We start from the raw sequence: 27,729 nt of genomic DNA on the forward strand, positions 1-27,729 counted from the left end.
CATGGCTGTCACCTGTGGCATGTTCTGGCAGGAGGGTTTCTGAGCAGCAGTGCTGCACTCCTAAGAGACTTTCCAGAACATAAGGGGGACAAGGGACAAGAAAGCTGGAGATGGATATTTTACAAAGACACAGTGATAGGACAAAGGAGAATGCCTTTAAACTGAAAGATTAGATACAAGGAAGAAATTCTTCACTACGAGAGTGGTGAGACCCTGGAACAGGCTTGCCCAGGGAACCTGCAGATGGCCCAGTCCCTAGAAATGTTTAAGGTCAGGGTGAATGGCACTTCAAGGAACCTGGTCTGGTGACAGCTTCCCTGAGCACAGCAGGGGTGTTGGAACTAAATGATCTTTAGGTCTCTTCCAATACAAACAATTCTGTGATTCTTTGAGACTCAGGGAACTTGCTTGGGGAAGCAGAACCGCCAGGGTGGGTGGGGTGGGGCTTGGAGAATGAGCTGGGCAAGTAAGTCGAAACATTTGGGGAAAAAAAGCAGGAAAGTGAGTGCACTGATGCCCACAGCTGCTATTGTTAAAATGTGCCTGTTTCCAGCCAAGTGACAGGACAGAGGTGGCAGCATACCTGTGGGACAAAGATGAAGCAGTTGATCGTGGTTGTACACACAAAGATGCCTCCAGAGGTAAAACCAAACAGCAAATTGTGCCAAGTACGGAAGAAACGGTGAACTAAGCAGATGGTGCCAGCAGCCAGGAAAATGAGGTTGACCCCAACGATGAGTGTCAAGGACTGGTTGACCGGTGAGGAGCTGACATTGTCAGTCAGACCAGCCAAGTAGGTCCCATATAGCAGGAGGATACTCTGGAAGCAGAAAAAAAAGAAGTTTCCAGAATATGGAAAATTACAGCCCCCAACTCAAACCAAGCCCAGTGTGTTACAGAAATGACACAGAAGGAAAGACATTTACACCTATTTTGACTTTGAAGAATTAAGTAGGAAAAGAAGTATTTTATTTACATTTTATGCTTATTTATAGAATTTTAACAATGATCATGGATTGGCCAGTGAGGATAATACCTCCTGGCCCCATAGATCCCATCAATAGTCTATTAATTTTCTCTTCCTCCAAAGAGGAATGCAAAATATCCATTATTTACAAGAAAGAGAGTGAGAAACTGTAAAAAGAATTTGTCAACAATCAGAAGGCTGAAACACAAGAGCAACACCAGTGAGCTCAGATACACTCAGCACAATCCTAATTAATGCTCCTTGATCTGTAATGCAGACCTTGAGCGCGTGGTGGTGATGCCACAGCAAACACCCGGCATGCTGCTGCAGGCCAGGAGTGGGGCTGGGTACACAGGTGTTGGGGGTTGAATTTTTCCTTTTTTCTTTCTGTGGAATTTTTTCCCATTGTTATGCTAAGTATTTGTGGCTACACCCTAGACAGTAAGAGTTTCTCTCGAAGGGGGTAGGGAGAGGGGGAACACTGAAAAATGAGAGGTGGGGCAGGGGCCTGCTCTCTCTGGCTCTCTCGCTTACTCGTGGAGTCAGAAGAAGACGGCCGGTGCTGCTACCTAGCGCCCTTCCCGCCATCCCAACGCTGGGAGCCACATTCCCTGCTGTCAGACACCGCTCTGCTGCTCTCCCACTTCATCCTACTGCCTCCGGACACTGTGCCGAGCACCACGACCGACACCGTGAGGGGGGAGCGGCTCCTCCATCCCTCTCACCCCTGGGCCGCTGCCGCCATCACCCAGCCCCTTCAGCTGCGCGGGACCTGCCCTGCCCACAGCACCGGGAACTGAGCACAGGGAGAGGGCCTTGGCAAAAAAAGGGACTGGAACTGAGCTATACTGTTCTGTTTTGTTGTCAATTTTTATAGCTGTTGTTGTTTCTGCTGTTTGCCTTGTTAGATATATTAGTAAAGAACTGTTATTCCTATCCCCATCTTTTGCCTGAGAGACCCTGATTCAAAAATTATAATAATTGGAAGGGAGGGGGTTGCACTCTCCAGCTCAGGGAAGGGGCTCTTGCCTTTTTCTTAGCAAATACCTGCCTTTCAAACCAAGACAACAGGGCAGGAGTGAGGGCACTGGTGGGCACAGGAGGTCCCAAACAAACAGCAAGAAGAATCAGGAGTCAGAGGTCAGCAGGTGCTGCTACAGAGCAAGGGATGGCTAGGAGAAATTGTGAAAACTGCCCCTTAGGCAGCCTGGAGCAGGAGAAGCAAAGGCAGATGTCCCTGCAGGGATGCAGCAGTAGGTGCCATCAAGGAGCAACAGCATACCTCTGAAGGAGCAGGAAAGATATCCAGAAGGAATTCAGAGAAGAAGGCAAGGAGAAATGGAGGTTTAGACTGGAGGGAAGAGGATGTACTTGGTGCTTCTTTAAATAGCAATAATCCAGGAAACTACCAGGTACAATTCTTTTCCCTTCCCTTTGCTGTTTCCTGACTCCAGCAGCAGGGAAGGGCACTACTGGTCTGTACACAGAAGCTCTCCTTGCCTCCGAGCAGAGCAGTTGTTTCAGAGCAGGCTGCCTCACCACCCTGCTCCTCAAGGGTCTTATGCATGTATTTTTCCAGGGTGCTCAGGATAGAACTACCCAGCAGTTTAAGCCGCTCCTTCCCTAGGTGACACTAGCAGGAAACACTAAGTATTTTTTGCCTGCCTCCATAGATCTGAGCATGGTCTGCCTTTAGGATCATTTGGAAATACCATCTAACAAAGTCCCAGCTCCTGCAAGGACCTGGAATACAAGGAATATGACCTACATTAATCCTGTGTCACTCAGTAATTGTCAGCCTTTTACTAAGAGTCATTGTTATTTGGGCATAAACAAGTGCTTTGTGATGCGAGAGGCAGATATTTTTTAGACCCTTCCGCACCCCTTTGTTCTGTGGCTGGTTGATGACTGTGATGGCCGCTGCCAGGGTTAAGGTCTGGAGGGACACAAGCAAGAGAGGTTCATGTGCAGATCTCTGGTGAGACTTCCAGCTTCAGAGCTTTATAAAGTCTCAGGGTGAGGTTCTAAGAGTGAAACCTGCCTTGCTAGGAACTGGGTTGGCACCTGACCCTGCTTTGTAGTATCTGCACTGGATCCCAACCATGTGCACCATGAGGCACCTCCAAACAGCCTGAAGGCAAGCCAACCCCTAATCCCTGAGCAGGAAAAAAAAAAAGCACCAAAGTCCCGCTTAAATTCATACATCTGTCTGGGACACAGACAACAGCGCTGCCATCTCATAAACTAGGACTCTCAATAAGCACAGGAATAAGTGGCTTGTTTGTTTTAAACTTGAGCAGAGGACTTTGCTCCTAATTCCAGGCATGTCCTTGGCAAGTCATTTCTATTGATTGCTCTGTGCCAGTAAAACCAGGATAATACACTGTCTTCCCAAAGGCCTGAACACATTAATGCTTCGGATGCTAAGAAGTGCTATGTACGCAGAGATTAAGCCTACTGTCACGTTAGTGTAAATCCAGACTAACTCCAGAGAAACCACCAAGGAAATACTCCATGACCCCCAGTAACCCGGAAGGAACAGGGCCAGATTCAATGCAACATTAAAAAGATTACCTGGAACTGATAATGGGGATGTTTTATTTCCAAAAGGATTTTGTAAGAGCTGTAGGCAGAGACATTACCTCTCTAAACCCTAACACAAACTGCAGACAAAATCAGAGGTGGAGACACAGCACTGAAAGCCCAGGTAATGCCTCCATTCCCTAACACCAAAGGACTTTTATGGACAGTCCAGATTAATGTCCTTGAAATTAAATGTAGAAGGACTTGGCTATGTTGTGAGGTCCCTTTCTGCTCTTTTTACTAGGATTCTGGGTAGATGGTCAGTGAGTGTTAAATTATAGTGAATCACAAAGGAAGTGCCTGTGCTGCACACAAAATTAAGCCATTCCCAAAAAGAGGCTGTGATCTCACAAGTCTCATCAACATCAGCTTTCTGAAATGTGTCCAGCCTCTGTCATACCAGAGAGACATGAGACCACAGGTAATTACAGTGATAATTATACCAACATAGTTACATCAGTATTAACTAATAATGCTGGAAAAAGACTGGCCATGTGCAGAGATTCATCAGTGAAAGTGCACCTCAGAGGTATAATTAACCTGATAAGCATCCTGTAAAGGTGGGGACCAAGCACTTGTCATCAGCACATCCTTGGTTTGAAGTCACAGGACTCAGGGGCTGAGCCACCTGGTGTGCCTTGGCAGTGGCCATTCATTGGAGCCTTTAGGGAAGGAATGTGACATAAATATGTCACAAGATGTGAGTTTCAAGAAGTGGGATGGATGAAGCTCAGGGGGTTGCTGGGAGAGATCTAGAGAGACTGTATGTGAACATAAAGGAGATGGTGAGGCAAGGAGAAAGCAGCTAGCAGGGTTTTCATCCTTCCCAAGATGGGAAGGGCTGGAAACAGGAGGGCTTACGAGATGAACAGGAGTAGCCAGGATCTGCAGTGGGCATGTAGCTTGGGAGGGCAGTAAAATGACAAATGCTGTGAAACAGTTTAGGCTGAAAGAAAGGGAGGACGTGAGATACAATGCAAGAAGCATTCAAGAGGTTACATACCTTAAACCCTAAAATTAGAACGAGCCAAAGATCAGAATAGAGTGATGCACAGGACTGGACCCGGCTCACGGAGCATGTCATGCCTTTCTCTGTCGCCTACAAGGCAAGGGAAAAGCAGAAGTGAAGGCTGCAGCCTGGCACAGACCAGTGGGAAGATGCATCTAAGCTGGTCTCCTCTGTAAATTTCTGAAAGGAGAGGTCAAAGCTGGTGCTACCAAGGGCAGAGGCTTAAAGCGAGAAGATTTTGGCAATCTGCTGCCAACAGGGCCGGTTAAACATTTCTCTAAAGCAGACACCTAGGAGCCCTCCTGTGTCATGCAAGTGATCTGCACAAACCTGGAAATTTTGCAGTGGACTCTCACCTCTGTAATAGACCAGACATAAACCAAATCCAGGTGCCCAGAAGGTTTTCTGCCTCGTTTTTCTTTCTGTTGTTTATCAAAGACCATCTCCAAATGCCTGGCCACCCATCAACTCTGTCCACAGAGCTCAGATAGGACACAGCAAAACCCTGCACCACCCCTCTTCATCCTTTTACCCGCAGTGAGACGCTGAGGCTTCGGAAACACTGGACTGGGTCAGAGAACACCCATGTCAAGAGCAAGACAGTGTCTACCAGCACCAATGCTGCCACCATCACCAGCAACTGCAGGTCTTTGATAATCTGCAAACACGCAAGAAGTAAAAGTTACTATGGGGAACAAATGGACACCCATGACCTCCATCCCCCTTGGGTCCCTTTCTGTTGTTTCTTTCGAGTGACACGTCCAACCTACTACTTCACCCAGAGAGGTGTCTAGCACCTACATTTGAGCTGGCCACAAGATCTCTGTTTTCAACTCCCAAATTCTTGAAGACTTAATCAGGCTTGAAGCCAGGTATAAACCCTGCTTGATGGTGTGGATAGCAGGTAAATGCTATGACAGAAAACAGTTCTTCCAAAACAAGACTATCATCCCTTATGACCATATCACCAGCAGAGACATAAAGGGCAGAGAAAAACACCTGGTAGGATCATCATTTTGCAAGTTTAACACAGATCCCAACATGAAACAAGAGCCCTTGTTGGTACCCAGTTCCCCTGCAAATCCTCTTGTCCCATCTTTCATCTGAGACCTACTTTTGTCACTGCTAGAAAGTGACCACTGAAAGTTGCAAGTGTGCTTTTTTTGTGCATGAATTTATCATTTCGCTCCCAGTTGCTGAATCCCCATCCTTAAGTGCTGCAGAGGAGTACCCAGCACGCCCTTCCTGCCTTCAAGAGCAGATTGGATCCATCTGGGGATGGCCCCACATCACATGCTTTTGAGGACACCTGGTTTATTTTCATCCCACAAAAACAACCAGCCCACACCTGAACACAAACACTGATGTGTAGCATAATGAAGGCATGTGGCCAATGTAAAATGAGAACATTGCTCAGTGGTGGGGCTGGGACTCCACTGGGGAAGAGGCAGCCTGGCAGGGCACCCACTTGCCTGTAGAGTGGAAAAGCTCCTACCTCACTGTGCAGGAATAAATGAAGGGCCCATGCCCAGCCAGGTGCGAAACCAGACCTGTGATTGTGGCATCCATCCCTGTCATGTGCCAGTTTTGTCTGCTATCCCACACTTGTTTGGGACTTGCTGGTGTTTGCCCTCCATGGAAAGTCTGCCACCCTCTCTTCACACCTCAAGTGCTGGGTACTCACCACCCGCTTGTCTGGCACCCGTTGGGTGAACACCTTGTAGAGCCGCCAGCTCTTCCCCAGGACAGGGCCGAATACCAGAGAGGTCCCCACGCACAGCAGGCACAGCCTCACCTGCCAGGGGGTCCAGAGGGAGGGGGAAAGCTGGGCTGTGGCTTTCACATATGCAAAAGGCAACCAGACATTTTCTGTTGGAATGGCCTTTGCTGTTTTGCAAACCACATCTGCACTGAGGAAGGGATTCGAGGCAGGTGCCCAGGGGACAGTCCTGCAGGCAGGCAGGCTGCTGGGCTTGTAGAAGTGCAACAGGCAGAGGAGAGCACAAAGGAAGATGGGATCCTCCACACAGCCACCACTGCCTGACACAGCACAGGTGCTGTGAGGCTGTGGGTGAGTTTTTTGGCTGCAGAGCAGATCTTCATCAAAACACTCACCTGAATAAGCTTTTCCATTGAGTCTCCAGATGTCAGGCTCTGCTCCTGAATCCCAAAGAGGTAAGCACTTGTGTAAGTCAAGCCACTGCCCAGCAGGGTCACAATGTTGAGATTGGGGCTGGACATCTTCACAATCCTCCAGGAAACAAAGCAGGGAATTTGGTGAGCATCATGACCTGGCAGCACAAGGGTGAGGCCCCTTACAGGGATGATGACAGTCACAAGGGATGCTGACATACTGTCCATCCCCAGCCTGTGCTGTTCACTGCTGCTCCAAAAGTTCAGCCACTACTCCATGGTCCCATTCTCTTCCTTTTCTTACTGGAGTGCTTCACAATCCTTTAAGTATTCATTTAGCCCCATTCCAGCATTTCTGCTGCAGAGGGGCAGAGGTGGAAAACCACACCAACACAGCCCAGGGTGAAGCAGTAAGCTTTGGGTGCAAGAGCTATATGTGCTCCCAGGAACAGGCCCTTCCCACTACTCCTTCCACTGAGGAGATAACCTCTACACTCAGTGCAGTCTCAACTTCAGGAAGCCACCAGCCACGCTCAGGTTACAGTCTCCCCTCTGTAATTTCATCTCATCACTCATAATCCTGTAACTGTATTCAGGGAGGGGAGAATCGACCCACTAATCTCTCATGACCTGTCACCCTTCCCCAGCAAGCCCACTGAGTGAAAGCTGTATCTCCTGCCATCCCCCCAATAGCTCTGCCCCTTTGACCTGTTACCAACTCATTACTTTTCTCTATCCTTGAGCTCCTTCCTGGCTTGCTGTCTTGTAGTCACAAAGCCTGGGGTTCAACCTGTCTCTCTCCCTCCCTGGCTTCCTCACCATGTCTCAGCCCTTGAAGAAAGATATTCACCAGCTCATGCTCTCAGCTGCAGCTGAGAAAGGTCTCCTCTGCCCTCTCAGGCTCAGGAGGTAGACCAGTATTTATTTACTGCAGAGCAAATAAATAGCACACATTCATTACAGCACGCTCCGAGAACATCAATTCAAGTGGCCACTGAACTCACCAGCACTCAGTAAATGAAGTGCTTCAGACTGGGATGCAGTTGGGATGCAATTGGGATGCAGGTCATGCAGCTGCTGCAGCGCAACACAAACCCTTATGACCCTCCTGACTGCACACTGGTTGTCAGGAGCATTAAATTCCTTAAAGCCACTAGAGAAGTCAAACAACATCAGTCTAGGCTGCACTCAAATGTATGTCTCTGTGCAAAACAATGGCACGTGGAGAGCAAAGGCTTTGCCAGGTGAAGCCTGCGAGAGGGATGTATCCCTGGAGGAGGAAGCAGTTGAGATACCAAGGGACCAATGACACTGAGGAGAAGGTGGCAAAGAGGCAGCAGAGACATCCAGAATTGCTGAGGAAGGCTCAGCACTGGCTGAGACAGGTTGAGCTATGGGGAACTGCCAAGCCTTCTCCTGGATTTATGCTGCCTTCAGGGGAGCAAGACTTTTTATCTTCTCTGTGCAGACTGAACAGCACCAAAAAAAGTCTACACTTCACCACCAGCTTCTCTCACCATGTCATGATGGACATAATGTTCCCCGCCAATATGAGCAACCACCAAGAACAAAAATGGTTTATCAATATCTTCAAAGTATGAGTGGCCCAACAGCAGGAAGGTCATGACATACTGTGGGGAGTTTGATGGCCTTGCTATGGAGCTGTGCTGCTCAGAGCGATGCTCTCAAGCATGTGGAGCAGAAATGAGCTCTCTTTTTGCCCACTCCTGTTGATGGTTTTATTGAGTAGCACCTCCAGGATGAGACCGTGTATCACTGTCTGTGCCAGAGGGCACCCACAAAGTCATAGAATCATTAAGGTTGGAAAAGACCTCCAAGACCATCAAGTGCAACCTTCGACCAACTGTTACCACGAGAACTAAACCATAGCACTAAGTGCCACATCCAGTCTTGTATACTTCCTGAGATGGTTACTCCACCACTTCCCTGGGCAGCCTGTTCCAATGTTTGACAACCTTTTTGGTGAAAAATTCCTGGTACCCAACCTGAACCTCCCCCGATGCATTTACCGAGACTATTTCCTTTCATCCTGTCTACAGCTCCCTGCCTTGAGGAGGAAAGGTGCAGTCCAAACAGGACTCCACAGTCCAAACTGTCTCCACTAGTGATCAAAATTCTGGCAACATCCCTGGCATTACCCTTGCTTGCCCTGTGCTGCTCCTTCAAGCTTACACCCTCCTGATCCTTAGCTGGTCACCAGATCAGAGCTTGGTCCTGAAGGAGCCTGACTCTGCTACTCCAGCTCAGGGGACATCTCCTAGGAGAAGAGGGATGCCCTTACCTGTTTTTCCTGAAGCGAATTGTGAAGATGAGAAAGAAGAGTGCTAACAGGACTCCTCCAGTCAGGAATGTCCACATAACTCCCAGGAGACCAGCAGAGAAAGATAGGGAACTCTTCATACTGCGGTCAAAAGACGTCTGCAGGAAGCAAAAGGGATAAGGAAGAAAAGGACATTGCTGGGGCTCTTAGCAAGGGAGGTCCCTACTTCAGCATGATCACTCCCACAGTTATCCTGCTCAGCCACAAACCATAGCTCCCAGTAAGAAGACACCAGACCAAGTCCTGCAGGTAGGGTCACTGAGATGTATGTGGACAGGATGTGTGCTGTCACTTGCTGAGTGCTCAGGAGGACATGGCAGTCCAAGAGGCCTCTCCTTATGGCCAACTAGCCAAATCCATAATGAAGCTGTACAAGTCATTCATAAACCTCAGGCAGCCTGGCCTCTGGGACATGGGAACATGGACACTGGTTCCCCACTGTCTTCTGGAAAGAAATCTTTGGACAAAGGCCACGTGGTGCCCCAGTTGGTACCACGCTTCTTTAGATGCTTCTTGGCTCCCAGCCTTACCCCTCCCTGCAGCAGACAACTGACCAGCTGGCAGACATGACTGGGAGCCAGCAGCAGAGCTGCCAGTCAGTGCAGGAACACAGCAAAGGGAGTGTGACAGTGTTTTTCAGAGGTGGTGACACACGGAGCTGGAATCCACCTATCGCCCAGCTGGCTGGAAATCAACTTGGTCCCTGGCAGACATCAGCTGAGAACTGGCTTTTGAGGGACACTCCCAAAGCGAGTATGAGGGAGGCACCTCTCTTCTTACACACAAACCACCTTATGGGCTTAAATATCCATTTAAAAATATTCTCTGCTATCTCCTTATTAAAATAAAATGGATAAAATGATCCTAGGCAAAACAAGAAACCTACTTCTGCTGCTGTTCTAAAATGCTCCAGCATTTTTAACAGGGTGTGCATGTGTGGGTTACTGACTTCTTTTTTTCCATTAAAAAAGCATCGCTTTTATAAAAGTGCTGGCACATCCCCTTTAAGGGGGGGTTTGAGCTGGGATCACACACCTCACTAACTTCTTTGGTGCTGAGTCCTTTCTCAGGTATTCCTATATCCAATTTCTATTGCAGAAGACTACTTTTGCTGACAGTTGACACTGCCCCAAACTCCCAAATTTTACTTCAAGGTCTGAGCTGTTTCTGCTTCCAACCTTGCTAGAAATAAATCTTCAGGCAGAAGAAAGGCATTAGTTTAGAGCCAATGCATCATGTCCCTCTTCCCCAGCCAGGCTTTTTCTCCTCTAGCTGAGCAAGAACAAGGCACAACTTGCAGAATTAAAGCCACCTCATAATTCTTGAAACAAAAACGTGTCACTGCCACGCGAGCATGGCTGATGTGCAGGCTCCTGGCAGCTCACATGCTGGTGCTATGCTGGTCGCAGGGCAACTGGGGAAGGCAAACCCCTGACTGGGAGAGACATCCAGCTGAGAGCTGCTTCTGCTGGGATACAGCTGCATGCACATCTCAGCCTCACTTTGCAGCAGCATGGAGGGATTACTACACTCTATTCCCAGCAACCACCCGAGGATCAGAAACACCCCTATGATTTCCACTTTTTCTCTCCCACACACCCTCCCCCCTGACTGCTATTTTCCTGGATGCTGATGCTACTTGAAGTTGATGGAGCGTTTTGCTGGCTGCTGAGCAGAGTAAATCCTGGTCCTGGCAGTGGGAATATTAATTGTAAGCTGGCTGCCAGAGCCAGAAGAGCCAAGCAGCTTACAGTCTCTTAATTAAAGGCCCATAGTTGTGCAGGACGTGATGGAGAGCCGAGTGGGCCAAGCCTTGCGAGTCCATCTAGCAGTCTCACGTGGTGCCAGATGCAGTTGAGTGCATCCCAGTGTCATCTCTACCACCTTACTGATGGAGGGAGCAAGGTACCATTTATTACAGATGATGACTTTTAATTAAATCATGCTCTAAGCATATTTGAAAAGCACTTTGAAGTTATAGGGAACAGAAAACGTCAAGGGCAGATGGGGCCATCTTAGGCCAATCCTGAGCAGCTGTCTGACACATGGGAGGGCTGCTTGACATGACTTTTCTGTCATGGATGCTTTCTCCCCTTCTGGATAACTGCTGGATGTGTCTTGGAGGCCAACCAGGTGACAGTGTGCTGCCTTCAGCTGGACTGGGATTGCTTGGCAGATGCAACCCCCTCTTCATCCCTCCCCCAAATCTACTTCTGCAGAGCAAACCTCATGCCCCAGTGCGCTGCCCTGCATCCATCCATCCCACTGCATCCATACATACCACTGTCACAGTGCAGAGCTCCTGCAGCATCCGCTGCTGCTGCTCCTGGCTGCCAAAATTGGAGCTACCATCGCAAAGCTCAGAGCAGTTGAATCCCGGCTCCATAGCACATCCTCAGTCGTCATCCAGCTGTACCTTTGCCCTGCTGGAAGGACGAGCGTTGGCTTTCTCCACCGAGAAGAAACCTTCGGCACACACCACATCCTCCCTGTCAGCAGGGAAGGGTCTGATGACAGCCCAGGGCTGAGCTTACCCAAAGTGATGTGATGCACATCCAGAGCCAGGACAGGGAGTGCCCCCTGCCAGTGTCCCTCGGGGTGTCCTCTGCAGCAAGGAGAGTCAGCTCGGGACCTGGGCTCACACAGAGCACGGTGGCATCTCCAGCACTGCTACACCACCCTGCAAAACAACACCTGTGGAGGATCACAGTGGCCCCCAGCCCCTAAATCCCAGCTGGGAGCTCACATGAAGTGCTGTTCTGGTCCAAGAAGGAGCATGGTACCCTGGCACTCTGAACCCACTGCATCTTTCCTTTGCCAATGCATTTTCCTGGAATTGCACTGGAGCAATTTCAGGGTCATTTTGCAAGTACTCTCCTTGTGCTGGCAGTGACTGCTGGTTTCATGGAACATCCCTTTCTTCCAGCAAAGAACCAGTGAGTGAAGACAACAACAAACAGCAACAAGTGTTGCCAGAGCTTAACAGGACCTACACCCAGGCCTGGGTGAGCAGAGGGGAAGGTGCTTGAACCCACTGTTTTGGCTGACTCGGCCTGAGGTGGAGCCTGGCTACCTGAAGAGCTGGCTGTTTATTAAGGAGATTTAGAAGCCTGACACCTCTGTGTTCCCCCGTCCCTCCTGGTGCTCTGGCTGCCAGGTATTGTCCCTGCCTGCTTCTGCTCCCTTTGCATCACCTTTGCCTCTGTTCTCCCTTTAATTTCTCTTTTTGGTGTGGATTTTAATAGGCCTCATTACCATTTTAGACATGAGGTCATACTTATCCTCAAGCATCCTTACTCAATTACCATTGTCACCAGCTTTCATTAGCTTCCAGTGCACGACCATGAGCAAGTCTCCCGTCGTTAGCAGCTGGGGAGGAGGCGCAATAACTCGCTCCCTATTTGCTCCTAACAACAGGTGAGAGGAAAAAAATTATGTCTATCATGATCCTCAGGGCTGTTCCCTAGCTGAGCATCCCCCATGCCTGGCTGGTGCTCCATCCCTCCCTGTTGCTACTCCTGACGCTTTGATGCCCTCTCCTTCCAAGTCCTTTCTTTGGAAAAACTCCTGTCATTATGCGAGCAAAGAAAGAGTAAATTAAAAAGAAGTATGGTCATCAGGACCTGGTCTGAAACTGGATGTTTGCCACAGGGCATAATTGAGATTCAAATGCCAGAAAAGCTACAGTTGTTCTCAGCTCGAGTGTAGACTGATTTTTTGGCTTTAGAGTAGTTGCTTACAAGTCCCAGCGCAAGCATATCAAGGTAAGTGGGCTACTTGTCCAAAATTAGCAGACCCACCTCTGAAGCAATAACCCCAGCTCTCCTGCTGGCAGAAGCCTTCATGTACTGCAGGTCCAGGCACTGTCCTGCCCCTGCCAGAACTTTTCCCAGTGTGTGATCAGCGTGCTGTGTCCTACAAACACAGTATCACACAGACTGAAGATTTTACACATATGGTGGGTAAAGACATGGTTTTCAAGAGTGCTGAAGCCACCCAGCTCCATCAAGCCTCCTTCTCTCTAGCAAACCATGATGGTGTTTCCCCTCTCCAACAGGATCATCCTCTGGGAGTTTTCACACCTTCCCCATAGCTCAGGCTAAGTGACTGGAAAAGACTCATGGCTGTAGGAGATATCCAGCTGCTGCAGTGAATGCCAGGATTGCTACAATGCCGGAAGTGCAGTGGCGAGGAGATGACAGGCTCCAGCTGAACAATTCAGAGACCAATGGACAGTGTGGAGGGACTGGGTGGGGATGGGGGTAGGAGAGGGGCACTAATCCTTTGATGCTGAGAACGTGAGCAGTGCCCAGCCTCCAAGGGGCTCAGCTCCTCCCCAAGCCCCCAGGTGGGTTTAAAGAAAAAAGCCCCTATAATTCTTTGTAACCTTCTGTCACGTCGGAGGGGGAACACACCCGGCAGGTGGAACACTACGACGGCTGGCATGAGGCCAGCAGGCATAGCCTTCCTGTGGCTCACAAGGAACACCAGTTCAGCCCTCACCCACCCGGGAGGCCACCCCTTGGAGGAGGGCAGAAACCCCTCGGGGGTCTCCCCAACTCCCACCCCTGCATTCTGCAAATGGCTCCCACACAATGTTGGTAACAAGCTGAGGCCATTAGTGTTCATTAGTACGCAACAAAGCAAGCACCAGTGCAGCTGTTGCTGAAAGGCAACAGGCATTTCCAGTCCAGCTCCTGTTTCTTGTGAGAGTTGGCAGGAATGCTTCTCCATAGTCTGGAGAGGATCCAAGGGGGACACACACTCTGGGGGATCACTGACCTTCAGGGTGAGGCCAGGCAATCGTTGTCAGAACAGCAACACAGGTAAAACCTCACATCCTTAAATGTAAGGGTTGAAAACAGAGATGTGGGGTTTGGTTTTTTGGGGGTGTTTTTAAGACCAAAATGCCAACAGTTCTGACAGATCACTTCCAGACCAGAATCGCAGAACGACTTGGGTTGGAAGTGACTCAACAGCTCTGTTTGCCTTGCTCTCCCCTTGCCACCCTTGGTCTCTGTGGCCTTGTACCTGCTAGCTGTCTGGGACATGGTGAAGAGTATTTGGCCACAAAGGAGCATCGGCTTGCACACAGACATAATCCAAAAAGCCAAAAGTCAATAGGAAACAAGTGACTGGACCACAAGAAAATACTAGCATCACCATCTTGTAAGATAAAAGGGAAGCACTGACTGTTAAAACCCGTATTTGGATAAAAGCAATTCGTGGTCATCTCAAAGGTTGATCTCTAGGCCTGGAAAACCGGTTTCCTTAGATCTGTTGAGACCCAGGAATACTTAGCATAAAATCATTTAGGTTGGAAAAGAGCTCTTAGATCATCAAGTCCAACAATTAACCCAGCACTACCAACCCCTCCACTAAACCATGTCCTTAAGCATGACATCTACATGTTTGTTGAACACTTCCAGGGAGAGATACAGAATCATAGAATCACTAAGGTTGGAAAATACCTCTAAGATCACCAAGTCAAATATCTAGCAATGCTGAGTAACTGTAGATTAGCGCATAAATAGTCCTCAAAATAGATGCAGTAGATGTCATCTAAATGCACCTCTTGACTCTGTCAAAGTTTCTTCTTCCCTTTCAAAACATTTCTTTTGGAAAAAAAGAGGAAAAAAGCCTTTAAAGAAGCTGAAAAATTGGCACACCATGTATAGACTCAGAGCAGACAGAATGAACTTTTTACCCCAACTGGTTCATTTTGATGTAGTGTTGAAAGAGAAGCTTCTTCCCAAAGATGACATCACTGCTCGGCGAATCAAAAGGTGGAAAACCGAAGATGTCAAATCACAGACAACAGGACAATCACATTCAGAAATGTGCCAGTCTTCATGAGCTCTGCCATCCTGTCTTGTCACACCAGCCCTGATAGAGAAATGGTACATACACACCTCTGCAAGGAGCACATCTGGAGAAACATCTGCTCAGAAGAACTTTTGGGAAGGTGGCTGTGTGGCCAGAGGCAGAGAAGAACAGCTGGGTAGAAGGAGCAATATGCAAAGGGAAGAGCCATTCCTGCTGCCTCAGGAGGGGAGCAGGCAACCTCGGTCTGATGCTGCCAGTTCTGATGGGAGATGGAGATCTGCTCGTATGGAGCAGCCTCAGCTGACAGGATGCTGCATACTGACAGCAGAAAATGATCCAGATAACTCTTCTGGCAGCACGAACACCACGGGATGGGGTTTTGCAATGCAGAAATCTGGCGCTTCTGAGATAGGCTCCTGCTTTTTCCTTCTGCTCTTCTTGTCCAACAAGATCCCTTCTTGTTTCACCTGAGAAACCTGTAATATTGCCATCCCCAAGGCGATCAAAAAAAGTCACAAGCCAGACTTACTGCAACACCCCCCGTGATGAAGCTACTTAAAAACTGTGAGTTAAAACACACAGCATATCTGACGATTATTTTTAATTTATATTTAAAACTTCAGCACCTACATTTTCATGCTTTCCCTTGCAAACACAAAAGGAAAAAGAAAGAAAACCAAGAAACCCTCCTTAACATATAATCTTAAAATCTGGGTTACAAAGGCTCAATCCCCAGGAACACTGGGGAGCTACAAAGTTGTCACCCTTCTTCTCAGTGACTGTCTTGTGCTTGTGCTTTGTTCAGCTCCTGTCCCTGGGATTTCCAGAGCCACTTCCAGGCCCCTCAGATATCTTCATGCCTCACATAGACAGGAAGCTCAGTGAGGATAACCACCAGGAGCTGCAAGACCTGCTGCACACAAAGGAGGGAGATGCAGGACAAGATGCTTCTGACTCTGCATACGTGGGGAGCTTGCGGTGTGACTGAAGCTAGGTGTGATTTTCAAGCCTCCTACCATTTTGGAAAGCATGTCCCAATATCATGAAGGCAATAACTTCTGAATGTTGATCTTACTGCTTGTCTGTCCGCTGTAGCTCCCTCAGCAGGAAGTTGGCACATTTAGCTCTGCCTCTAGACTTCTTAAGTGCAGGTTGAATAGCCACATGGCTTTTTCAGTTCTGTGGTTTACATTTTGAATTAAAGAAACCTCCATCAAAAAAAAACCAAAAAAACCCCAAAAAAACCAAAACAAAAAACCAAACCAAACCAAACCAACCAACCAACCAACCAACCAAAAAATAAAAAAAACCCACATTACTTTTTTTGAACCACTGCACAGTCCTGTGAGGAGCTGACTCACATTTCTCCCACTATGGAGCTGATAAGGCTTTCAACTCAGGCACGTAAGAAACAGACAGAATTGATTTGAGATGCTCAAAGGAAGAAAAATTAGGAGGGAATACCAAGAGGCATAGGGAGCATGCCACAGACGAGGCCAATATGACCAGAGCTGATGGGGAGGCAAACCAAATACTTGGAGCTGCCAAGGAGCGACTTCATGCCACCCGAAGATCTGAGCCCTCTCTTGTGTCCAGCACACGGATGAAACGAGCAGAAACCTCCAGGTTTCTGCCTCCCCAAAGTAGCTGGGAGTCCAGGGGTCGGGATCCCACTGCGCCTTGTGCTGAGCTCATCCCTGCTTGGCCAGGTGGCCTGGCAGGCTCCTCACACAGAGCCAAGCAACAGCAGGAAACAGCGAGAAAAGTCCTTCCAGCCGAATTTCATTGATGCCATGGTACCCTCAGGTGGAAGCTCACTTTCCTGCAGCCAGCGAGAGAGGCAGTGGGGTCTCTGTTGCGAGACAGTAGCCTCACCACTTGGGGCCAAGGAGGGCACAGCTGCCTCCCCCAGAAACAGGCAGGGGACATACCCCAGGCACCACTCTGAGAAGGAGCAGTGCTGTTCCCATGCCGTCCCCATGCTCAAGCCTCTACCCACAGCTGGGCGCTGGGGTGCATAATGCCCCAGCAGCTGTGCTGCATGGACAGGAAGGACACGCAGAGGCCTTTCACCACTTTGGGAAAAATCCTGTGTTTTCATTACACCGTAACAACTTCATCAATAATTTCATTTATTAGTGTGAGACCACACCTGTAGATGTTGTTTGCCTCCATGGGACAACCTTCCTGCTCATTCCCAAGCCCTGGGTCAGGAAAGGTTCCATCCCATGTGCTGAGCATGTGGCAGATGACCTGCAAGTGGGATGGCAGGGGCTGCCTCTCCAGAAACACACAGCCAATTTCATGGTGCACTGCACCTTCACCATGAAGAGGCAGAAATGGCCAGGGCTACAAGGCCAAACTGCGTGGCAACCATGCCCCATGCTCACAGAAACACAGCTCCTGCCTGCCACACTGCCAGGCACAGCCGAAGAGATGATGGTGGTGTGTAAATATCTCCAAGCATCTGCTTCACAATTTGCCCTGGTAGTTGCTGCAGGCAAACCATGAGCCCCTCCCCCGTCTGTCAGGCTGGTTAATCCTGAATCCCTGCCACAGATCACACTCACATCTCTGCCCCAGAGAGGCTGGCACCTTGTCACAGGACAAGAAGGCTGCAGGACTCCACTGTGGCTGTGTGACACATATTTTTCCACCAGGATGCTGATTCAAGGTGCTGTGACTGGTGCAGTATTACCAGGTCTCAGGGCTCTGTGCCCATTCCTGGTGCCTCTGTTGCCTTTATACCTGCTCCCATCCATCTACATGCATGACCTACCTCAGAAAGATGTCTTTTCCCAGGCCATTCCCATCAAACACTGCTATTTTCTCCTTCGGGCATGTGCCCCAATATGCTGCTCTGAGGCATAGCTCAGCCTCAAGCACCATTGCTGGAGGCTTCAATATCCCTTCCTTCCATCAGTTCGCTCTGCCTTCGGGGTGTTAGCATCAGCCTAACAAACAGGAACATGCTAAACAGCCTTACAGGAAGGTGTAGCCTGCGATTTTTTTCTGTCTTAACTGTACCATCTTTAGAGAGCCACCATGAATAAGAGGTAAAAAAGCCTGATGATTTAGAATTTTGATTTACAAGGGAGATCTACCTTGTGGTTGTGGTGTGTATGACTTAATTAAAAGCAGAAGCTCACCTCCACTGAAGCTGTTTGCTGCCGAGCTATCAAATGCAGAGGAGGAAGAGACATCAGAAGGAATATTTCCATAAAGTTATATTTCACATTAAGCAAATGCCTTCAATAGCTGGCAGAAAGTTTCAGCTGCTCCTTCATGCAATTATACACCATCCCCTCACAGCCCTTGCAGCACCAGCACACCTGTGTTTTCACAAAGCGCTAGGATGGCCAGGCTGCAAAACCACACAGCCCCCCCAAGCACGGGGAGAGCTTCTAGCCCCAACAAGGTCAGCATGTTTGTTCTCTAATTAACTTTTTTCTTTCAAATTTGGCAGGATTTTGGAAATCAAGTGACACATTTCGTCCTTAAAGAGGCAGAAAAACAGAGCACTACAGTTATTTCACCTTACCCCTGATGACTAAGCAGCAGGGAATATTTTCCACTAGGAGACAGATTTGACTTAAGGGTGTTGAAGCCAGAGATGTCCACGGCTCCTCTGGCTCCCCTCCCGAGTACCACAGCCTGCCAAAGTGCACCCAGTGCTGCCCTGCTCAGGCTTCTAGTCTCTCTGCTGGGCAAAACAAGCCCCCACCAAGGGGCAGGGTGACATCAAGGTTTCCACGAGGTCTGCCAGCCTGGCTCCCTACAGACAGCAGTGAGGCACAACCAAACCCATGTGGAAAGTGCCACTTTTAAACTGTGTCAGCAGAGTTCGCAGGAAGAGCGGAGCATGCAGTGCCCTGCCACCAGGTGGGTGAGGGGATGTGGCAGCTGCGCCAGTGCCGCATTAGAAATGCCAGTTGGAACTCAACACTGGCAGCTGCCGGTTACCCGGGATCGGGTTCCCTTGGCCTCCTCCCTGCCCCCCTGAGGATGCAGTGCACCTGTGGGGCAGCGGAAAATCCAGCCCTGGGTCCATGAGCCACCCCTCCCTGAGAGGTGACCAAGTCCCTGGGAGTTGTGTCATGCTCAACTCTGGCAGCCAAGGAGAAGCAAACAGGCTGGGTCCTGGAGTGCTTCCTGGGGGGGTGGTCGGGTCTCACCCCTTAGCAGCTCTGTGAATCCAGGGCACACGGGTCCCTCTCTCCCTCTCCACCCACGTTGCTGCACTGTGGAGTTGGTTGCAACTTTTCTTCTCCCCATTTTGAACTCCAGAAGGCACACGGCTCGCCCGGGTAACAGCAGTTTGGTTAGCACAAACCGACCTAGTGCTCAGCTTCGCATCTTTGCATCCGGGAAGGCAGCCCTTTCCCATCACCAGGTGCCAGCAGACTCCTGCTTCCCACAGGCGCCTTCCGAGGGCTGCTTGGAACCTTTGGGACGGTGTTATCTTAAGAACACCGGCCCAAGCCGCCCCGTTTCGAGCTCAGGGGTGCACTCCGGGCACAGCCAAGCCAGCGAAGGGCGAACGAGAAGCTCTGCATCTCCCAAAAGCGCGCCCAGAGCACAGCTCTATGCCGCAGGGCGGGAGCGCTCGGGGGCTGCCAGCCCATCCCGCGGCCTCGCCGCGCTGGGGTCCGGCCGGCTGCACCCGCGGCATCCCGCAGGCTGTGGGGAAAGGGGCAGGGGAGTAAAATCACCAAAGCGAACAGCGCCAGGGCACGAAAGCAACTCGGAGGGTAACCCTGGGTGCTCTCGTCTCAGCCGTCTCGCTCGCAGCTCCAAACACGGCTACCGCCCCCTCTCTCCCCACACCTCGCCCGGCGGAGACCCCGACCCACCTGCGGGGACGGCATCAGTACCCAGGGTGTCAACCTGCGGGAGCCTGACAGGAGCGGCACAGCCGAGGCGCGAGCAGCCCCGCAGCAACCTCGGGACGCGCCGCTCAGCGCCGCCGGCCGCACCTCAGCGCCCCGGCCCGGCCCAGCCCGGCGGAGGCGGGCGGCGGGAGGGGCCCGGGCGGCCGCGCTCCTCCCGCCGGGACCGTGGCGCCGACCCCGCTCCCGTCTGACCCGGGACGAAAGTTTTCGGTAGCGGGGAAAAAGCCGGGGGGCCGGGGCTGTCTTGGCAGATCTGGACCCCGTTTCACGCCAGACAAGGCGTTTCACGTTTCAGACAAGGGCAGCATCAAACCCTCCCCAGAACACCCCCGGAGCCGGGAGAGCGGGACCCCCCGGCACAGCTCCCCGGCTGACCTGGCCCCGCCGCCGCAGCCCGAGCTCATCTCCGGCCTCTATCCCACTGCTGCCGGTGGGATGCGCCTGGCTGAGAACGGGCCGCTTCGCTCGGGTGCTCCTGGCAGCTGAGGCAGCACAAAGCCCCACGTCTGTGGCAAAACCGGCCCGAGAAGGTGAGGAAACGCGAGAGTGACCAACCTCGTGCTCCGTGACCTGCTTGTGCTGCTCCATGGCTAGTGGTAGCGTGACTACTGCAATAGGTATGTTTGTGTGAGCAGCACTCGGTGTCTTGTGGACAGACCCACCGTCACTCTCAGCATCCCCGTACTGGCCGTTTCACTCTCTTGCCTCCCACGGTCCTGCAGCTCGCTCGCATAAACTTCGTGCTCTCTCCCCTCAAGACATCCACTTCATTTTACTGGAAGTTTTCCCCAGCTCTGAGAGCCAAAAGCTCTGCTCCAGCACCGTAGTTTCTCTCCCAGCCTGCAGCAAAGTCCCAGGTGCTGCTGGAAAGGGCTCTTTGCAGGCAAGTGTAAGGCCGTGCAAGTTTTCTCTCTTTCCACGGTTCTGTTTACCTCATTTACTCAACTCTGCTAGCCTTGGCATGAACAATGCTAATTTTTCACTCCTGCCCATTTCCAGACCTGCAGAGCCAAGGACCAGGGGCAGCTGTGGTCCGAATGGGAGCAGAAGGGTTTGCACACCACTGTTGGTAATGCTGTGCCCCACAGCACTGTTGGCAATACACAGTAATGTGTTACTTCCCAAGCCTGGTAAAAGCATCCAGTTTGCACCCTCTGGTTCTGGCAGCAGCTCCCACTCCCCTTTACTAGATTTGACTGATGTCACAGAGGACAACCTTTTCCCATCCTCCTCTGAGGCAAAACAGAGGCTCGTACCTTGCCCAAGGAGTCCAATACCACTCTCCAGAAAGTGTTTTCTAGCCTGGCCAGTGATGGGCGATGAAGGCTCAGTGAGGCCAAAGGTCACATCCAGAGCAGGTGAAGGAGGTTGGAGCCTTGTTACTGTCATGTACAAAGTAGAATGAAAAAGCCCCTTGGAATGCCTTGGGAGACCAAGGTCCAGCGATTTAAAAGATGGAGACCATGGATTAATTCTGAATTTTGGCACTGAAAGCAGCCCTTCAGTTTGCAGAGGTGCAGATTATCTGCAGCTTACAGTGGCTGTAACAAAGGTCCCCATGTTTCAGTATCTCTGGAAATATGATCTCTTTTAAATGCAGGCTCTTAGACTGAACCTAACAATCTGGTCTCTGCCTCCATAAAACCAGGACCATAAGTAGAAACATCTCTCAGCAGGAAGTAAGGGAAGAGGAGTGAGACCCTGACTGTTCACACAGGAACAGGAGTGAAGTGCCCTTTTTTGGCTCCTCCCAAAGCTAGCAGAGAGCACTGCTGTTGCCCCATTGATTCATGCTTATTACTAAGCACTTTGTAAACTGTGATGAGAAATAGCTGCTTTGTGTGTGCTTCAGTTTTGCTCCTGGGTTTTGCTCTAAAAAAAAATAAAAAAAAATAAAAATATATATATAAAGATATAATTTAAAAAATTGAAGCCGTGGGGGTATGAACTGTTACAAATATGTGGATATGCATCGCCTCTTATTCCTCACCCAGCAGAAGTGGGAACACTTCAGCTCAGTGAGCTCTGCAGCCCTACAACAGCTGGGACATCCTTCTGGGTATCGCTTGGCATTGTCAGAAAACATGCAGCCAGGATGTTGGGGAGTCCGGGAAAAATGCCTGGGTGTTTTGTCTGGAGGCAGGAAAGTGCCTGCTGCACTACAGAAGGATTTGCTGCCAAGCAGGAAGGAATGGAGGTCTGCAAAGGCACAAGTGAACAGAAAGCCCATAGTTAAGGTGAATTGTGTTACAAACTCTGCAGGGACGAGGCCCCTGTTGTGCCAAAGGGCCCTGCTGTGCTTAAAGCGCGGTCAGTAACCCCGTGTTGGGAACACATCACCCCATGCTAGAGAATAATGAGTCCAGCAGCAGCATGGTTCAGCCCGAGGCTGGATCCTAGGAAGGGAAAGCAAAAGCTGAACTCATTTTAAACTGCCAGGGGAGGCAGGATGCAATTTTCACCATCCATCTTCCATGTCTTTTCTCAGTCCTTGCTCTTTTTTAAACATCCTGTTGAAGAGTTGGATTGCAAGAGCTCCCCGGAGGAGTTCAGTATCCATCACAACACTGCCTGATAAGAAGGATAAACCACTCGCTTATGCCTCTTCACTCCTGCCCTGGCTCTTCATTCTTAGCACCTTGTTCATCCTGCATGGAGCTACTTACATGTTACAGCTGCTGGAGCCTTTGTGGGAGTCGTGATTACCTGGGACACAGCACCTCATTTTGGAGGTCTGGCCCATGTCATGCTCCAAGACATACACAACGGTTGGATACTTGTTTCAAGTTTACTGTTGAAAAAAGGGGGCTTGGAGTTGATTTTGTGGACTGAGACCCCCCCCCGCTTGCCAGTCATTAGCAATACCACTTCTCTTCTGGGGTCTGGCTCAGGGTTTTAGCCCATTTAACACTTATGCTTTGTCCATCCTCAAGGGTTCACGCCCAACCAGGGTGTCACACAGAACTATTGAAAATAGCCTCTACTTAACTGCGGCTTTTGGTCATCTGCTAAGCTCTTCTTAAGCAACTCACACTGCAGTCAAATTTCAATAGATTTGTCCCAAGTCTTCTTTAGAATTAATTGCATTCGGTTTTTGGTTCATCTTGGGGAAAATTAGTGTCTTGGAAAAGCCAAATTCATATATGACTACCTATGATTGTCCTGACTTTGCTCAAGTCCATTGCAACTGCTTGGTTCCACTTCTCTACCCATCATGATGAATCTAAAAGGGATACCAGGGATGAACACATCCTCTGCTGAGAAATTATCCTCCAGCACACTTAGAAACTCTCATGAGACTTGACTGTGGCCTGTAGGCAATCTCCACAGATGTGTCCCAGAATTAAATTACCTATGCAAACACAGTTTTCTTTTCACACATTGCAAATGAACCTGTAGAGAGAGATCTGTGCTGGGCCTCGTTTGATGAGGCAGTCAGGTACACACAGGCTTGCACATAGTGCTCCCTGTTGGGCTTTCCTGATCTACATAATCTGCTCTGAGTCCCCGCTGTAGAATGGGTAATGTTGCCAATAGCATGAAGCACCACCCTTCTCTCTTTCATGCACTCTCTCCTTTCTCAGCATATGGCAGCTAGCAGTTGTAACATCCCCCTTAAAAAAAGCATGTTGCCACACTTAAGCAATACCGGTTTTGTCCGATTCATTCATAAAAGGGAAGCTTCTTCACATTTTCCTCTTACAAAGTTTTCTATTTGAGAGTTTAAACAACGGATTATTTTCTTCTCACATACCCACTTAGTCCATGGGCGGAAATTAAGTTTTACACATTTGAAGGTTCATTAAAGCCATCCTGCCTTTCCCAGCCCATTTCCAGGCTATGAGGTTGGGCACTGGACTTTTGACAAGAAGCCATCCAGAGAACCCACCCACAAGAACCAGGGCTAAGTGCCCCACACAGTGAAGCCTCTCAGCAAACACCAGCCACTTGTTCGACCATCAGGAGTTTCTATTCTCTTCTCCAGCTCTCAGGAGCAGGACCTTGGACATTTTTCTACTTTCCTGAGATTTTCTGAAGGCTTGAACAATCCTTTGCTATTCCCACACCATCTTGTTGGCTTTCTGATGCTTTCCAAACAATCTCTTCTCAACTTTTCTTTATTCCCCTTGACAGAAGTTCCCCATTATAACAACTTACCTTGATAAGGTAACTGGGAACATGTGTGGATTATTCTTACACAAAAAACTGCCCTCAGGGCGGTTCTCACTGCTCACTCTGTTCCTCCCAATACATCCTGGAAGACTGTCCATTCAGGAATAGTTAGGTGCAGCAGAGGATGAGTATGAACTGGATCACATTCCCTTTAATGCCCATTTTCCATGGCTCTGTGAACTGCTTTAAGATAACTTTGTAACTCACTTGGACCACAGAAAATTTTGATCCCAGTTAGGGCCTCTCAATCCAGAGCAAGTTAAAAAACCTTCCTTTGTAGTACAAGGCTCTGCATCTTCCCAGACTTGAAACAGTCTCTCCAAAAGATGATCTTTGTATGGTTGATGTGGACCCCACTATTGCCAAGATCTTAGGAGTGACCCAGGTGGAAAAAGAAATAGGAAAGAGTGTGGGAAACCAGAGGGATCAAGAATATAGTGGAAGAAAAGCACCATGTGAAGAAAAGTGACATGTGACGCACATCCCCTTGTAGCAGAAGCTATACCACTTTGAACTTGTCTAGGGCAGGAAGATCAGCTCCAGCGTGGTTTCCACCATGCTTAGAACTGTAGCTCACTCCCACCTGTGAAAACTGGTTTGTTAGCAACACCCTGCTCATTCTGCCTGTCTCTTATGCAAAGTAAGGCTAATCCCAGGATCACCTGACAGGGGGCCAGGTCAGAAAGTCACAGAGGGCTTGGGCTTGAGACATGACCTCCTTCAAGCTGCCATTTGGCAGCTCTCTGTAAAAGCGGAGCTGGTGCTCACTACTGGAAGAAAGGTTGGTCTGCTTCAACTCTCCCTAATCCTTTCTGCTCCATCCATGAAGCCAATCTGTAGGGTGTTAGAAACTCTCTGTGTGAAGACTTTTTGCATCCTGCCAGTGGCAATGCTGGATGGGGACCAGCTGGATGGAGAAAACCCTCAGTCAGTCTGTTGGATGTGGGAGAAAGGCTGACAACCTTTTGTAAGTTGGTTTCCCACATGCTTTCTAATTATTGTTTTTTCGGGGGGATAGCATCAAGGGGAAAACATGAGGTTATGAATTAGGTACTGTGGCAAGGAAAAGAGAGCCAGGGTAGAGCTTCTGAGAAAGCAGCAGGATGATCCTATGCCGCAGTGTGTAGCCAGAGTGTGTGGGAATCAAGTGAGGCTGTGACAAAGCTTTCTGGTGGAGGAGGCACCAAGCAGCTCTCGGGCTCTGACGAACAAGGATGTTCATACAGATTTGGTCTTGGGACTCAGAGACAAATGGCCTCATATTTGATGGGATCCTTTCCAAACAGTTGGGACCATTGCTCCAAATGTCCTTCATTCCTTTCTTCCCTCCGCTTTACATACTGAGCATGATGTTATAGGGTGTTGAATATCCCTTTGGTCAGTTGGGGTCACCTGTCCTGGTATCTCCTCCCAACCTCCCATGATCCCCCAGCCTCCTCCCCAACCTGGCAGCATGAAAAGCAGAAAAGGCCTTGGCTCTGTGTAAGATCTGCTCAGCAATAACAAGAACATCTCCATATTATCAATCCTGTGGACAGCACAAATTCAAAATACAGCCCCATACCAGTCACTGTGAAGAAACTTAACTCTACCCCAACCAAAACCAGCACAAAGGATTATTGCACAAAGGTGGATTTCTCCTTCTCCCACATAGGGTAGGAACACATGCACAGCTTTTATTAAACATCAGAAAGCCCTCTGGGATTGGATGGGCAGAACCATACTTTATGGCAAAGCACAGGTTCTGCCAGTGGGAACACAGGGCATCCTTGACTGAGCTGTCTACAGGTTGACATGTTTGATTTACCATAATATAAAAAATAGTGTGGGAGGGTGGGCAGATGGGGTGGGTGGGACCAGAAGAACCACACAGTTTTCTTCTTATTTTGTTTCCACTTGTATTTTCCATTGGAGACTTGGTTTTCATGGATCCCTGTTTTTGGTGAGGGAATAATAAATGCCCTCTAAGGTTAGATGGTGCTTCAGTGAAAGGCCATGCCTGGTTCCACACTTGAGAAAAGCCTGCAGAGGTCCGAGCTCCTGAAGAACCAGCCAGACTCTGCCCAAGATCTAGTGCATGCTGACACAGGAGACCAGGAGTTCAGCTAATTTTAGGTAAGGGACTGGTCATGCCAGATGCAGTCAGTAAGCTTGCCCACTCTTTCCTTTCATATTGAGTCTTAATGCAGGATTTTTATTAAACGTTTAACATGACCTGGAACCCAGAGGAAGCATTCAGCCTTTTTGATGCTAATCTGAACCACCAAAGCTTTTAAGGTTCACTTCTTGCTGCCAACAACACCCATTGACAGCAGTGATTAGTGGTCTCCTGGGAGGTATTTCAGCCTCTTAGGATTTGACAGGGAAACAATAAAGTTTTTAGTGGAGCCGAGTTTCAGCTGTGCCCATCTGCTAAATAACAAGTGGTAAAAGATAGTTTCCTTCAATTGTAGTAGTCCATGACTACTCATGAAGTCATCTCAGTTATTCACCACGTTCTTTCTTCTACCTGACACAGTGAAGATGTTTTTCTTTGTAACCATAGAGAGTAAATCCAAACCCAAATCCCCATTTATACAGATCTAATGCACATGCAGTGCACAACAGCAGCATTTCTTGTTTGTGGCTCTAGCTGCCACATCTGAAGTATTTTTCCATCTAAGAGCTGGAAAGACAGGCCACTTCCTACCTTTTAAAGTTTTCCCTTGTCACAGCAGGGGCCTGGCCCTTGTCTCCCTGGCTGCTAAGCACTCTGCTGCCAGGTAAGGACTGTGCATCTCTGTTTCCAGATCCTCACAGACAATGCCCTCTTGCTCATGGCAGTCCTTAGAAACGAAGACTTCAGGCAGAGGCTGAGAACCATGTGCCACAGAGGGTATAAGTGGGAGATGTTCATCACTCAAAATTAGTTCCTGATGGTGGTGGAAACGTGTTGAATGAGGTTACCACATCCATCCTGAATGGGCCATCCTGGAGCAGAGACCAGCTGTCTGTCCTGAAGGGACAGCTATGGAGTGCTGGGGGAAGGTGTTCTAGGCTCACTAGGAGGAAGACAAGAAGGCACTAAGATGTGAGGACAGAAGGAAAGGCCACCAACAACTTGGACCAACAAGCCTTGTAGAAAAGAACGTCCATGAGAGTGGACTCCTTAGCACAGTGGATGCCTATGCTGGCTGCCAGAGAAGTGTGAGGAATGGAAGGAAAAAGGGCTACCATGGGGCCATGGAAAAATCCTTCTGCAGAAGAAAGAAGACGGGAAGGGGGTACTGTGTGGAGGCAAATGGGAGTAAAGATAAGCCAGTAGTGCTGAAAAGCTGAATCACTCTGCTAAAACAGTGCAAACCCTTGGCTTTCACAAGGACAGCACTACTGTCTTCAGAGACAAAGGCAGAAGGGGTTATGAGAAACACAGCCGTGAAATGGAAGTTACCATCATCTATTTGGGCATCCATAATGTGAAGAATAACTTAGGAAGTTAAAAGCCAGGAGCTCGTTAGCTGGAGTGAACAAAGAAAGTAGAGCAGGAACAGGAGAGGTTACAACTGAGAAACAAGGCAAATGCAAGCCTGGCATGAAAGGAAATGATTGTTTCTTATTCTCTGTAAAAACTGGCACAAATTTTAGAAGCTGAACTATTGTTTCCAATACAAAAGCTTTCTGTGGATGTTCTAACACCAAATTTAACAACCACTAAAGTGCACCTTACCCTTAGTGGATGCTGATCTAAATATGTCCACATTTTACAAGTCACACGATAGATTTTCCATGGCTTTTAAAGCTATTTTGAGTCAAGGACATGTACCTA

At 49.2% G+C, this 27,729-nt stretch overlaps 1 protein-coding gene across 9 annotated transcripts in view; it reads right to left on the minus strand.

Moving 5' to 3' along the window:
* GPR156 (G protein-coupled receptor 156) overlaps positions 1–19,819 on the minus strand; it is a 31,721-nt gene extending 11,902 nt beyond the window's left edge. For 3 of the 9 annotated variants that reach the window (XM_088159017.1, XM_088159021.1, XM_088159016.1), the window contains exons 1-8: positions 11,568–19,332; positions 11,315–11,459; positions 8,995–9,131; positions 6,675–6,810; positions 6,244–6,354; positions 5,092–5,217; positions 4,554–4,649; positions 584–820 (exon numbers count right to left, since the gene is read on the minus strand). In XM_088159017.1, coding sequence (XP_088015143.1) covers positions 584–820; positions 4,554–4,649; positions 5,092–5,217; positions 6,244–6,354; positions 6,675–6,810; positions 8,995–9,131; positions 11,315–11,419 — 948 coding nt within the window. In that variant the 5' untranslated portion in view covers positions 11,420–11,459; positions 11,568–19,332. Of the gene's footprint in view, positions 1–583; positions 821–4,553; positions 4,650–5,091; positions 5,218–6,243; positions 6,355–6,674; positions 6,851–8,994; positions 9,132–11,314; positions 11,460–11,567; positions 19,333–19,712 lie in introns of those variants that run through there. The other 6 variants (XM_088159015.1, XR_015801229.1, XM_014888880.2 and 3 more) reach the window with 6 other exon arrangements.
* Between the last annotated feature and the right edge of the window lie 7,910 nt (positions 19,820–27,729).

The sequence above is a fragment of the Sturnus vulgaris genome, chromosome 2 (genome assembly GCF_052056855.1).
Source record: "Sturnus vulgaris isolate bStuVul1 chromosome 2, bStuVul1.hap1, whole genome shotgun sequence".
NCBI lineage: Eukaryota > Metazoa > Chordata > Aves > Passeriformes > Sturnidae > Sturnus > Sturnus vulgaris.